Below are 14047 nucleotides of genomic sequence, written 5' to 3'. Positions count from 1 at the left end.
TATAGTGGGTCCCCCATTCATATCTTGACATGGGACCTACCTTAAGGTTTAGTAACCTCGAAATATAGGGGATTTAGCCCGATTTCAAGTTGGAATCATGGTTCGAGAAATTGGATCAGATTTGTTCGGCTGGATCGGATTGATATTGGTCTTTAGACTCTTTTTCGATCTTCATTCTTATCAATATTATATTGGTGGATCGATATACACAAGGGGAAAAATAATGACTCCAGGGTATTTATCTTCGATTCGAATCCGAATCAGACTAGTATTGACTTTGATCAATACTATACCTGACCTTGATTTGTCTTCAAGGGGTGAGGGCAGTCATTTTGCCCCACGCAACCTACTAGCATTTTTTTTTTTCCTAATTTTTAATTAACATCAACATAAATAAAGAAGAGAGTTTCCCATCCAGGAGTGTGACCTCAGGGCTTGCACCCTTGTGTTTGCCTCTCTCATCCTATATAACATGACCTCCATGCTCCCCATAGATTGAACTATAAAAGGGACATTTGTTGGGCATTATAGAGGCATAGGAGCTTTGCTCCTCAAAGAAGAACAATCCCCCATGGGTGCATCTTGTACTCTTCAAAACGGTGAAGTTAGAAATTATAATCTTCACTTGCTAAGAAAGAAGTAGTAAGTGGTAACTTTATTTTGATTGTCCCTTGTATTATTATCAAAAGTTATTTAATGCAGAGGATAAAAAATGTTTCAAAATAATTTAAAAACAATTTATTATTAAAAGTTACATATTTTTCGTATAATTTATAAAATGACAAGTTTACCCTTATTAACAAAAATGTATTACACTAAAAGAAGGAAAAAAAAAAAAAATTAAGATTACGATTTTTTTCCCATCAACCTTAGTTATAACAATATATATATATATATATATATTTAGTAAATATATATCATCTACTACATTGTCTATTAACCACATAGCAGATACAGTAAAATTATTTTCTAGAAGAGTTTCAACTTATTTGGTCAATGCTGTTTTGACTCTCGGATTGGCATTGAAACACCGACCTTCTGATGAGGTCTTGGACATTCACTGATACCCATCGCATCAAGTTGCGCTTATTATTATTATTATTATTATTTTTTAACCTAAAAAATCTATGGTTTCAATAGCGGAGTTCAACTCTCATCCTCGACACAGAAAGTAGACATAAATTAGGGTTGAGAAGATGGGTGAAAGGGGAATCCCTTCACCTCTTACTAGAAATTATTTAAACATAGTAGTTACCAAATAATTTTTCATTCCTCACTCAATTATTTCTAGGAGTTATTAAACAGACTTTTATGTTTTATTCAAAAAATATTTTTTTTAATAATTTTTGCTTAATAGATCAAATAATAAAAATAATAATACCAAAGAGAGCCACTAATGAGGGAAAAAGCCTAATTTCCACCGGAAAATAATCCTCTATTTTTCTCATTCATGTTTTTCTTTGTTTTGCTATCTGCAGAACATGACATGTGGACAACTTTAAGACTAATGCACCGGATGTAATAATTCTCACCCAATTTTGACCGTTGGATCCTCTATTGTCCATGTGTCGTGTTTTACAAGTAACAAAACAAAGGAAAATAGGGATGAAAAAACATAGAAGATTTTGATCCGTTTCCACCATAGACTACAATCCACTTCACTCCTACTTAATCGCTTAATGCATGAGAAGACGTGTACGAGTGTACGCTTTCGACATCAAAAGGTTGAAAAAAAAAAAAAAAAAAAGTTGGATGGTCATCCCTATATAAGAACGGGGATGAAGCGTCAGTGTCTTCGCCCCTGGCCCTTTGCTCGTGTTCATATTTTTTCTTTTCCTTTTTTCTATCTTTTGATTTGCAGTTAACGTATAAATTCTTCGATCTTCTGATCTGCAGAGATTTTTCTTTTCTTTTCGTTTTTGGATTTGTTAGATCAAGGGAGGGTTGGGGGTGTGAAATCCTGCAAACGAGCGTTTCCCACCCGTGTGTTTAATGCCGCCATTTCTCCATTTCTCTGTATAAAAACTTCTTTCCGTTCATCCGGTTCATCATTTTGGGTTTCTTCTCTCAGATTGTATTTTTTTTCTCTAAATAATTATCTGTTATTATATAACAACTTCACTAGATCGTGTATGGTTTGATTGATTCCTTTTGCGTGGATCGACGGAGCTTTCTTTTGTTTAGGGCACTGAGGTTTTGAACTACAACTGTTCGAATAGGAATTAGGGCTTCTTACCCTTTTAGTGATTTTACATCAGAGCTGGTTTATTTGGAGTTCTCTGGCTTGCAAAGGATGGATAAGAAGAAGGTGGCGGTGCCTCTTGTTTGCCATGGCCACTCGCGCCCAGTCGTCGATTTGTTCTACAGTCCGATAACTCCAGATGGATTTTTCCTCATTAGTGCGAGCAAGGGTAAGGCGTTCTTTTTAGTATTATATAAGCCTCTCTGAACTCTCCCCACCATCCATTTTCCAATTTGGGGGGATAGTTTGTTAATGTTCCCGTCTTATAGTTGTTGTGATTGCGTTTGATTCGATATCTCTATCGGTTGATATCCATTATGCAAGCAACCGTCTATTTCTCTGAGCCTTGTAAATGAAAAATAACATTTTCTCTTCATTACATATAATAACGAATGCGTAGCTAATTATCTATGAATAATAAGATGAGGTGAAGAACAAGGCAATATAATGTAGGGTTTTCTGTTTTTTCTATTATTAAATTTTTTTAATTGATTTTGACAAACGGTATTCCCACGGTAATCTAGCGGACATTTAGAACTTGTGCTCAGATGACCCAGAAAAGAGAACGAGAATTTGTTTCCAAAATGGAGTCCTCCTTGAACCTTTTTGCACTTTTGAATGGAATGTGTTCAGAATTGTGCCTATGCTGCCTTCTAACATAGTTGCTTGCTTTTCGTTGCAACATTGTGTATGTGCTTACATGGTGTTTCTATATCTGCCATTTTGTGGATGTTGCTTTAATGGGAGCATATTGATTATTGTATTCGTATTTTATTTGTGAACTGCCTCGTTGCCTTTGGCTCATTGCTGTCAGTGGTCTTTAATTAAGCTTCGTCAATGGTAAGGTTCCTCCACTGTGAACAAGTAGTCACGGGTTCGAGTCAGAAGCAGCCTCTCCGCAAAGCGGGGTTAAGGCTGTGTAGAATATGACCGTCTCTAGACCCCACAATGGCAGGAGCCTCGTGCATTGGGTATGCCCTTTTTTTATGGTCGGACTTATATGTCTAGATGCACTGCTGTAGTTTGTGGAATTTAAGTTGGTTTGAACGTATATTACACATTTTTTCCCCAACATTTCCTTGTGGTACTGATATTTTCTATTACCGGCTCAGATTCCAGTCCTATGCTGAGAAATGGAGAAACTGGAGATTGGATTGGTACCTTTGAGGGGCATAAGGGTGCAGTGTGGAGTTGCTGCTTGGATACTAATGCGTTACGTGCAGCTTCAGGCTCTGCGGATTTTACTCCGTATGCAGTCTAACTTCTTTCTCTTTATTTTTATGTTAACCTCAGCTCAAAAGCTGCAAATATCATATCTATGTAAATACCATATATTTTGGTATTTAAATCACCTTGTGTATTGACGTATTGTCCCTGGCATTAAACACTTTTAATGACATTTACAATATTAGTTATAATTGTTTTTTTACATTAATTCCTTTCTTGCCCTAAGCTTCTGTGATGGTTCTGTTTCAAGACATCAGAACTTTCTGTGCACGGAGACCCTCACAGGCAAATTTTCTGCCATATTTGTTTTTCATTTGGGGATGACAAGTTTTATTCTTTAATTGCCTGCGTTATTCGTCGATATGTATTAATAATAATATGACTGTAAATGTATAATTTTCCTCCGCAATGTGTATGCTTCTAAGCTACTTATGAAAAAGATGTGTCAACATGTGTAGCATTTTTTTCCCATTCCACAGGTAAATGACGTTACCAGCTTGTGTGCTTATTTTTTCATTAATATGATAGAGAAGGGCACATTGTTTGCTGTTTCTTGCAAGATAAATATTTCCATTCAGCCTACATTGGTGGCTGAAAAGTTGAGAGTCTATTTAATGTAGAGGCTAGTTGAACTAAGAACCAATTCTACAGGAGGATCAATTCACTGATGTCCAGCAGTTATTAAATCACCTATTTGAACAGTCCTCAACCAATCAATAAATTTCAGAATAGAATGCTCACTGGAATTGATTGGGAATAAAATAAAATAGAAGATATGTACAAGGATAGAGTTGGATTGAGCCTGTCACCCCAACTACATCTCACAGCCATTAACAAGGTTTCAAGCTGGACCAAAACTCATTTTCATTATCTCGACTTGGCTGTATTAAGCCTTCTTTATTTAAATAGCAATCAGTTACAACCTATAACCATTATTCTAGAAACAAAATAAAATCTCCATATTAAATGGTAACTAAATCGTAGATTATGTAACTGAATAAAATAGAAACAAGGATAAGATCTATCTAAAACCAAGGTTTAAGATATCACTCTCACCTCCCATCTTGCTGATCCAAAAAATAGAGATTTGGCGAGATCTCGCCGAAATTATGTATTTTTTCCCGGTCGACTCGGTGGTCATATGGTCTTTGTAGCACCTGAAACTTGGTATTTAACCTGTTTTGGGCATTCCAAAGGCAATGGAAACATCAATTATTTAAAAAATGAAACATAAAATGGTAATATGACTTCGTAACCTATGTAAGTAGCCTCCGACTCTTCGGGCCGTAGGCTAGTATGCTCTATTTCATAATCCACATTCCGCAATCAACACATGACACAACATAATCATCAGAATTTAAAAGACGTCATAGATAATTAGTTAATTGTTTAGCAATTAGTGTTGAGGAATGATGAGTCACATTCACATACATTGAAATTTTAAAATGACATAAGATACACCATATAACATTATAAGGTCACTGTTATATGTAGCAGAAAAAAAAAAAAAATTCCTTCATGAATCCATAGATCAACATTATATGCATCACATATAAAAGAAACCAATGTAGACCAACAAGTATTGATGATGTTTCCATGGAAAAATGGGTATGAGATTTTTTTTTTAAATGGTTATTGAGAAAAAAAAGTAACTCCAAATGTGGATGAGGATGTAATATTTTCTACTCTTTAAGCTTCAATGAGTGTAGGAATGGAGATTGTCAGCAACAAGCCAACAACACCAAAATCCATACTCAGTTTTTTTTTTTCGAAAAAGTGTAGAGGCGAGATCTTGAGATCTCGGTCGAGTTATTGTAGAATTTTATACCTTGCCATGCATCTCATCTCGCTTTAAAAAAAAAAAAAAAAAAAAAAAAAAAAAAAAAAAAAAGAAGAAGAAGAAAAAAAAAAAGAGATATTAGCGAGATCTGATCTCAAACCAGTGAGATGTCGCCGAGATCTTAAATCATGTCTAAAACTAATCCTTAGTAGTCCTCCATGTATTAGGGTCCGTTTGATAACGTTTCTACTGTTTTTGTTTCAAGAAACGGTAGAAACATAAATTTTCATTTCTATAAACATAAACGGAATTGAAAGTGTTTGATAAGTCATGTTGCTAGAAGTCGATAGCAACCAGCGAAAGAATGGCCACGAGTCGTTTCCAGAAACGGCAAAACAAGTAGTGCCTGTGCCGTTTCTTGAACCATAAATAGGTAGAAATTTCAATTTCTATTTCTGAAAAAAAGTGAAACGAAACAATTTTATTATCAAATGCTTTTTGTTCCGTTTCTGCCATTTTTAGACACAGAAACGGCAGAAACGCGTTTCTTGAAATGTTATCAAATGGGCCTTTAGTCTTCAACTTGGTCTTCTAATCAATATCCATCAGCTGGCATTAGACCCACGCAAGACCTGTAAAGCAATCTACTTAAGCTGGTCAAAATCTCTAAATAAATCTGGAAGTAATCCCTTCATGACAGGCTGGCTGATGGCTCAATATTTTACCCAAATATGCGGACTGGATTTCTACCCAAATCTGGTGTTAGTCTCTTTCCCGTTCAGCAAGTTTGTTGACAAGTTCACAACTTCAAACAATCAAATCTCCAACAAATAAGGAAGATCGACTGCTATCCTTTTCTCCCATGGGATCTGTTAAAATCCCATGCAAAACAGCAAGTCAATAACTAAAAATTTTGGAAATAATCTCCTAAAAATATCTACACGCAAGGTGCTATGGGACCCACAAGATCTGATAGATCTTCCACAGTTTCTTCATGCACTGAAGCTGTCCTTGGATCCCTTTTAATATGCTCCATCGAACCAATCAAGAACCAGGCCACAGTTGACCAGGCTGTCTCCCGCAGCGATTCTAGACTGGTTTTGGGGCCATACCTGGGCTGGAACCTGTGATACATCAGTGCTCTCCATCTTGGGGAAAAAAAAAAAAAAAAAAGACTTGCATGATCAGACCAGTGAAGTCTATAGGAACGAATTTGGTAAATGTGAAGCATCTTTCTTGCATGGTATATCCAACCTCCCTGTTGTCAACAATTGATTTCTGAGTCAGTCTGGTGAGAGACTAAAATGGATATGTGATTTCCTTAGCTGACCTGTTATTTCAAACCGAAGGTAGTGAGTCTGGTTGCAGTGGTCAAATGGTCTACTTGTTTTTTAGCCTAAAAAAACCCCTCAAATGTATCTGACTAAACTCAGGCATTGTAAACGTTCCCTCATTTCTATCATGTAGCATCTTAAGTCTCCCATTTCTCCAAAATATCCCATTATTGGTTCCATTCTTTGTTGAACAACGGAGAGTGATTTCTTTGTGATGGATGTATATTCTTTTAATTCACTGAATTACTTGAAATTTGACCCTGCAAAACTTGTTTTACACCATTAGTTCATTCGACTTCCCTGTCTGGCCTTTTCTCGAGGGTGAAGTCATGTTAGTACTTGAACTTCTGATCTGGTACGTTCTAGTGAATAGATCTATTGAGACTGGCTGTTGATAGTGCCACAGTCACGGAGTCAAGTTATGGGGATTGAATTTTACTGACAGTTTCCGTAGTAGCATAACTCTTTATGTGTCTGGCAAGTTTTCAAACTGTGTTGGATAGTCACCGATCACATGGCTTTCAAACCCAACCTTCTGGGCTACATAGTTAAAGAGCTCTCAGTTTCACTAGAGGATTTGCAATTGAATGCTGGGCTGGGCCACCTTGAATGGTGTGAGGCACATGCTGGGAGACCTGCTCGTACATTTTTTGTGTTGAAAAATGTAATGTGTTACTTGTCAGCAGCTTTGAACATGCTTATAGCATTTGCAATTGCTGCTTTTTTTGGCTGTTGACCTATTTGCTTCACCATTTTGAGGTTTTCTTTTGGGTGGGGGGTGTGTGAGGGGAGGACAGGGCTATTTGCAGTTTAATTTTGAAAGGCTAGTGAATTTCAGGACACTTGTGTTAACAGCTGTTCAATAATTTTTTACACCTCATAATTCTGCAGGAGATTATGGGATGCACTAACAGGGGATGAATTGCACTCCTTTGAACACAAGCATATTGTTCGTGCATGTGCATTCTCAGAGGTTAGTTGGGAATATTTTTCCTCCTATAGGCTTAATCTATCAATATTATAAGTTTAAGCTGTGCTCACATGTTTCATTAACTTGCACTTTGTGTGCAGTATCTATATTATATTATCATTGTTGTGTATCATTTGTTGTACAATATGTGAGGGTTTTTGTATTTTTATATATGCAGTTAACGTTTCAAGTTTAGGCCTATATTAATTAATTGATAATGTTTTGAAGGGACCTATTATTCCTTATAATATGGGAGAATACTGTTTATCATTCTCTGTCATTGTGGTCAACTCGTCCTATTCAATTGATGTTTTTTTCTGGATAGTAAAACACCCACATGTATTCTCTGACTTCCCTAGCTCTATGAGATTCTACATTTGGGAGTCGTTTGATAGTTACTGTCAAGGAATTGGATCTGCCTTTGCTTGCCCTCTCTATGTGTCTCCACAGCCCCACCCATTTTCTCCTATTTTTCCTGTACTTCTCATTTACGTTTTTTTACTCTTTGTTGTAGGATACCCACCTGCTGCTTACTGGGGGGTTTGAAAAAATGCTACGTATCTTTGATTTGAATCGTCCAGATGCACCTCCAAGAGAAGTCGACAATTCTCCTGGTTCAATCAGAACTGTAGCATGGCTTCATAGTGACCAGACAATATTAAGTTCATGTACAGATATGGGGGGTGTGAGGTATGCATTTTTCTCAACGTGCAAGTAGATAATGGGGAGCTTATGGTTATGTTGTTACTTATCTGTGGTCTCAGTTCTGAATGCAAGAAGAAATAGGAAAAAATATGGGTCTCTTTTCTAGGATTATTTTAAATAAAAAAAAATGCTAATTTTTTTTCTAGTGTTATGGTATCAAGTAAGTGGGAACATAGCCAAGGGAATAAATCAGTAACAAAAATCCATTGTTGTAAAGTGTATTTCTTTGTTGAAAACTTGAAATCACTCTTTTGTAGAGGATTATTGGTTGCCAATAACATGTGGGCAAAACAACCACTTGGTTTAACGGATTGGCTAGGGCTGGTCACTTATCTAGTGTGTTACGACTGGATCAATCTGGTGCAACTCAGTTTATTTGGAGTGGTTCCTGACTGATCCAGTGCTTAAAATCGTGGTAAAAAACATGAGATTAATAGGGAACTAGTAGAGTGTTGATATAATCTTGATGTTTCACTAATCTTTAAGGATAGTCAACAGAAATGGGATGTTATGTTTGTTGACACTTGCAGCTACAGATCCGTGGTACTTGAAATCACATGAACCTTGTACTCCAGCCACCATTTTCTGTATGCTTTCTGTTGTTGTTGGCTGGAAGAGAAGCATAATTTTTGTGCCCAAAAAATTGCTTATTACATATTACTTTTTTAATATCTCCGAAAAGTGGCACTTGACATTGCATGAAACTTGGACTAGGCCTTTTTCTGTGTTCTTTCTGTTCTTGTTGGCTGGAAGAGAGGCATAACTTAAGTAGGAAATTTTTTTTTTTTTTTATATATAACCTTCTGTTTTTATCTCTTTCTTGGTGGATGTAGCTGAAATGCTTGATGCAAGCAAATCCCTTTACTACTTTGTTGCCACTTAATATGGCTCCAGTTTTTCGGTGACCAAGAGAAGTGATCATTCTATTGACCCTATTTTTTCAACGTTATAGCTAGGTGATTACATTTGTTAACAATTTTAATACACCAATTCATTTCATGTGACGGAAGAGTACTTTGAGAAAATGATTGTGAAATCAAGGGCCCGTTTGATAACGTTTCAAGAAACGGAAAAAACGGAACAAAAAGCGTTTGGTAAAACTATTTCGTTTCGCTTGTTTTCAGAAATAGAAATAGAAATTTCTACCTATTTATGTTTCGCCGTTTTTGGAAACGACTCGTGGCCATTCTTTCGCTGGTTACTATCGATTTCTAGAAACATGACTTATCAAACACCTTCAATTCCGTTTCTGTTTCTAGAAACGAAAATTTATGTTTCTGCCGTTTCTTGAAACAGAAATGGAAGAAACGTTATCAAACAGGCCCCAACATTTTATTGGGCAATTGTGTTTCATGTGGCTTAGAAAGGAGCCTTTTCAACATGAATACCTATTTTTAGCCACATTGAATGATGATGTAGCAAATAAACTAAGGTAGACGGGTCACTCAATGAAGCCATTTGTTGAGTTGCAATCCATTTCAACCTGATTGTCTATACTTCTTTACTACTTTCCAAAATCTCGGGAGGAAAACCCCCAGGGGAGGTATGAAAGAAAAGGAAAACCATTTTTACTTGGTTCATGCACGAAATTCCTTGCAACTGAAGCTGACCAAATGAATATGGGGTAATATGGACAACATATCAAGAAACTGGACCGGCGCTGGCAATACTCCCACATAGTATACACCAGGACTGCCAAGGATGCGTTATGTATGTGGGCCATGTTGGAGACATCTACCAGATTCTTATCCCATGGAATTATATCATCAATCATCAATATATATATATACACATTGTATTTTAAATATATATAATTGTTTGTATTTTAGAAACCTATAATTGATTGGAAGGGGAATGGGAGGGGGAGGTGTTACTTTCTAAATTCTGTCTAATGAATAATAATAATAATAAAAAAAAAGAATGCAGAGAAATTCTACCTGAAGAGAGATGAGGGGGAATGAAACATGAGAAGGAAAGGGTTCTTACCCGGTAGGAAGTTGAGTTCACCTGATACAGGTCGATGGGAATTGGGGCTGGTTTAATTTTTAAGTCAGAGATTATATTGTGTTACATAACAAGCTCCTCCTTGGTTATGTTGATTCTTTAACTCAATTTAACTCATCTCTGTCTTATCCCAACTAGTGCAGCACATCATTTCCAGGAGACCCTTGCATAAGGTCGAAAATATATAGTTCTAGAATCAATGCTAAAGGGTTTGGCTAAAGTTCTTTACATTGCCGTCTGCTTACATTGTATGTAGTAGCATCATTCCAGTACTTCATCAATCCTATTTGTTTTTTCTCTAGTGGGTGCTTCATAATCCTAATTTTACATTTTCTGATGATTTCATCATTCTCTGTGTTTGGAAGAACAATAGATTTGTTTATATATGAAACAAAGGCCACTTTAAGATATCTCTTTGAGGTCTAGCAGTCCTATGTACTCATTCTCTATTCATGATTGATGCATTTAATTATTAGTTTTTGTTTCACCGTCTCTGCTGATGGGGTTTCACGTAGCCCTTCCATGTCTTGGTTACAACTTGCAACTATGTATCTTTATTGTATTACTTTTGCTGTGAAGAATTTTTATTTTTGGATGGAAAAAGACAATGTGAAGAATGTTATGTGCATGTCATTTTGGAAGTGTTAATGTACACTCTACTCAAAATTGTGTCCCCAACAGTAAGTGTGTTGTGTTTTTAGAAATTTATTAGGTTTTAGCTAAGATCTTTGTGTGTGAAAAGTTTTCATATTTGTCATGGTGACTTTACAGGTTATGGGATGTAAGGAGCGGCAAAATTTTCCAGACACTTGAGACCAAGTCTCCTGTAACCAGTGCCGAAGTCAGTCAGGATGGCCGTTATATTACTACTGCTGATGGTTCAACCGTTAAGTTTTGGGATGCAAACCAGTGAGTTCAACTTATTGGTTTGATATTCTTTCCTTAGGTTGTTCTGTCTGCTTGCATGGTTTATGACACTTTTTCTATCACTTAAAACAGTTTTGGGCTGGTGAAGAGCTACAATATGCCATGTGCAGTTGAATCTGCGTCACTTGAGCCAAAGCTTGGCAATAAATTCATTGCCGGTGGAGAAGACATGTGGATTCGTCTATTTGATTTTCATACCGGTGAAGAGATTGGTAGGTATCCAAATTTTGGCTGTAGAATCTAAAACTATTGAACATATTTTGATCGGTTAAATTCATGAATACATGTATAGATTGCCTGAACTAGGCTCTGCTTGCATTACTTAATGGATGGCCTATTCAAGTATTTCAGAAATCACCCTAAGAGAAGTGTACGAAATCAATTCACACTTTTGCTTCGACAAAAAAATCAATTCACACTTTTGGATGCAGGGTGCAACAAGGGACACCATGGTCCTGTTCACTGTGTTCGTTTCGCACCTGGAGGAGAATCCTATGCTTCAGGATCTGAAGATGGAACAATTAGAATATGGCAGACGGGCCCTGCAACACATGATGAGGGTGATGCTGTCTCTGCATATGGGTTGACTGGTAAGGTGAAGGTGACGCCCGATGAGGTTGCCCGGAAGATTGAGGGCTTACACATTACAAAGGAAGGGAAGGCCGAAGAAAAGGAAGAGGTAACGGATGCCTGACAGAGGTGGATGTTTTGCTTTGTTTTGCTCTTTGGTTGATTGGTTGGTTCACTTGGTTGTATGGTATTATGGGATTGTCTGGATGACACCTCTATGGGTGTATTTAGAACATGTAACCTTCTTTTTTTATTGCCTTTTCTTTGTTCCCAAAAGCTATTTAAGTTTGGGTAAAAAGGTTTTCAAAATTATCTAAAAATGTATTTACCATTAATGTCATTGTCCTACAAACTTTTGGAGTACACTTTTTTGTTTTTTGGCAGACTTTTCAAGTACACATGAAATCACAGAATTTTGCCCTTATCGACAAGAAGTGTGTTATGATGAGAGGGTAAAAGAATGAGGTTACGAACTATATGACACCTTAAGAGGTGTTAATTAAAAAAAATCTCATCAAATGGATTTTGATTCTATCCCATGATTGATGATTGTAACCCTTTTTGGAAAAATAAAACAGCCAATTTTTGTACAATTTCCTGTTACCTGTGCTTGTTTTTATCCATTACCGTTTAGCATTTGTGTCTGATCTTATTCTTCTGTCACTTTCTAATCTAAGTGAAGTGCAAAACACAATCCCAATATAATATTGAGAATTCCAGGGACCATTGACTTTCATTTTCATTAAAAAAAAAAGGAAAGACCTGGGTATGCCACCGGTATACCAAGAACTGTGGTTATCTCTTTCCTCTCTTTCCTCCTTTTAGAAAAAGTCCTTTATGCCTCTCCCTTCCCATCCTTTCCAAGATTTGCGGTTCTCTTTCCTCCCCTTAGAGTCCGTTAGCTCTAATGGATGCATAGCATCATTCAGATACTCCTTTCCTTTGATGATGGTTTATCCGTTGGTGTAGGGGCCATGCAAATAGGTAGCATTCTTCTTCCCTTAAAAGTTTTTCTTGGTTTGATGTCTTTTCGATTTTTCTTTGTTGAGTTAATGAGTTTCTTACAAGTAAGTTGATCATATAGCACTCTCTCCTGATGGAATAGATTATAGACCATTATTTCTTGATGGTGAGCTGATTTATAAACACTTGTTCTTAAAGCAGAAGGGGAAAGATTCTTTGAGCCATCAGGTGAGGTACTCTCTGTCTCTCTCTTTGCATAAATGACCTTTGTGCCTCCTATGTATGATACTGTTTTATCAAATCTCATTGGTGTGCTCTTTTGTTCTGCTTGCTTAGATTAGAGATAGGGATGTAAAGGGATAGTTGAAAATCAGAATTTGATTTGCATTTGCATACATATTTGTTAGAGGGTATTTGGATTTGAATTTTGATAATCCAAAACAAAGATATTAACTAATAATAATACAATGTTAAATGTCTAAAAATATTGAGGGTTCATGAAGGTTCAACAGGTTTTAAAAAGTGAGAAAAATAGTTAAGACAACTGAGATACATGGATCCATATTCCATCTCGATACGATCACATTTGATTTGTATTCTCTGTATTCGATAGCATCCAATCCGTTTACATCCTTTTACCTAGAGAACCTTATCAAAATAAATAAAATAAATAAAAAAATGAAAGCTTTTGTGGAAAATTAGGAATAACTACATTTGGATTTAATAATTATTGTGTATCCCAATATTCCCAATGATGTAACGTTAAGCCAAAAAAAAAGAAAAAGAAAAGGAAGAAGATAAAAATTATGTTGACACTGATTGATTTATGCCCCTCCCTCTCCTCAAAATTTAAAATTTTTTTTGACTTTTTTTTTTTGGGCTTCCAAATATTGCGATGTTAAGAGAGAAAAACAAAATGACATGATGACATGATGATTGATTTGTCTTATGTCTTTGCTTAATTCAAAACATTTTTTTTTGCATTCAAACATAGCTTTAGTGAGATAACGTTACTAATTCAAAGAAATCAATCCTTTGGTGGAAAATGGGTCATCATAAAGGCAAGATTTGCTCATTTCATTGTAGGGGAAGAGAAGCCTACTTGGTCATGTGGCCTAGTGAATTACCACCCACCCTTCCGAAATAAAAAAATCCTATGCATGTTAATTAATACCCATGTGCATGCTCTCTTTGGTCTTAGCACTAGGGCAAAGGGCCACAACCCACAAGACCAAGTAGCGATCTCCCGTCCTTCATTATAATATGTAGGGAAATTTTCTGGTATCACCCTTAAAATCTCCATAATTAGGGGTGATCCTCAAAAA

At 36.3% G+C, this 14047-nt stretch overlaps 1 protein-coding gene across 1 annotated transcript; it reads left to right on the top strand.

The window, feature by feature from the left end:
* Positions 1-1788: 1788 nt before the first annotated feature.
* Positions 1789-12122, top strand: LOC122076633 (serine-threonine kinase receptor-associated protein-like). Its single transcript, XM_042642041.1, has 7 exons — positions 1789-2411; positions 3355-3490; positions 7475-7556; positions 8068-8243; positions 11034-11171; positions 11262-11401; positions 11621-12122. Exons 1-7 carry the CDS (start codon positions 2294-2296, stop codon positions 11881-11883), a joined length of 1053 nt encoding a protein of 350 aa, XP_042497975.1. The 5' UTR covers positions 1789-2293; the 3' UTR covers positions 11884-12122.
* The last annotated feature ends 1925 nt before the right edge of the window (positions 12123-14047 follow it).

This window comes from Macadamia integrifolia, chromosome 4 (assembly GCF_013358625.1).
Source record: "Macadamia integrifolia cultivar HAES 741 chromosome 4, SCU_Mint_v3, whole genome shotgun sequence".
Classification (NCBI taxonomy): Eukaryota; Viridiplantae; Streptophyta; class Magnoliopsida; order Proteales; family Proteaceae; genus Macadamia; species Macadamia integrifolia.
Note: the sequence above shows the minus strand (reverse complement) of the source record. Positions and strands in the feature narration are given on the sequence as shown.

Excerpts from the sequence above, each read along its gene's own strand:
- LOC122076633 (XM_042642041.1), top strand. The coding sequence starts at position 2,294 with ATGGATAAGAAGAAGGTGGCGGTGCCTCTTGTTTGCCATGGCCACTCG. Across the intron at positions 2,412-3,354 it reads CCTCATTAGTGCGAGCAAGG|ATTCCAGTCCTATGCTGAGA; the intron begins GTAAGGCGTTCT and ends TTACCGGCTCAG. Across the intron at positions 7,557-8,067 it reads GTGCATGTGCATTCTCAGAG|GATACCCACCTGCTGCTTAC; the intron begins GTTAGTTGGGAA and ends TCTTTGTTGTAG.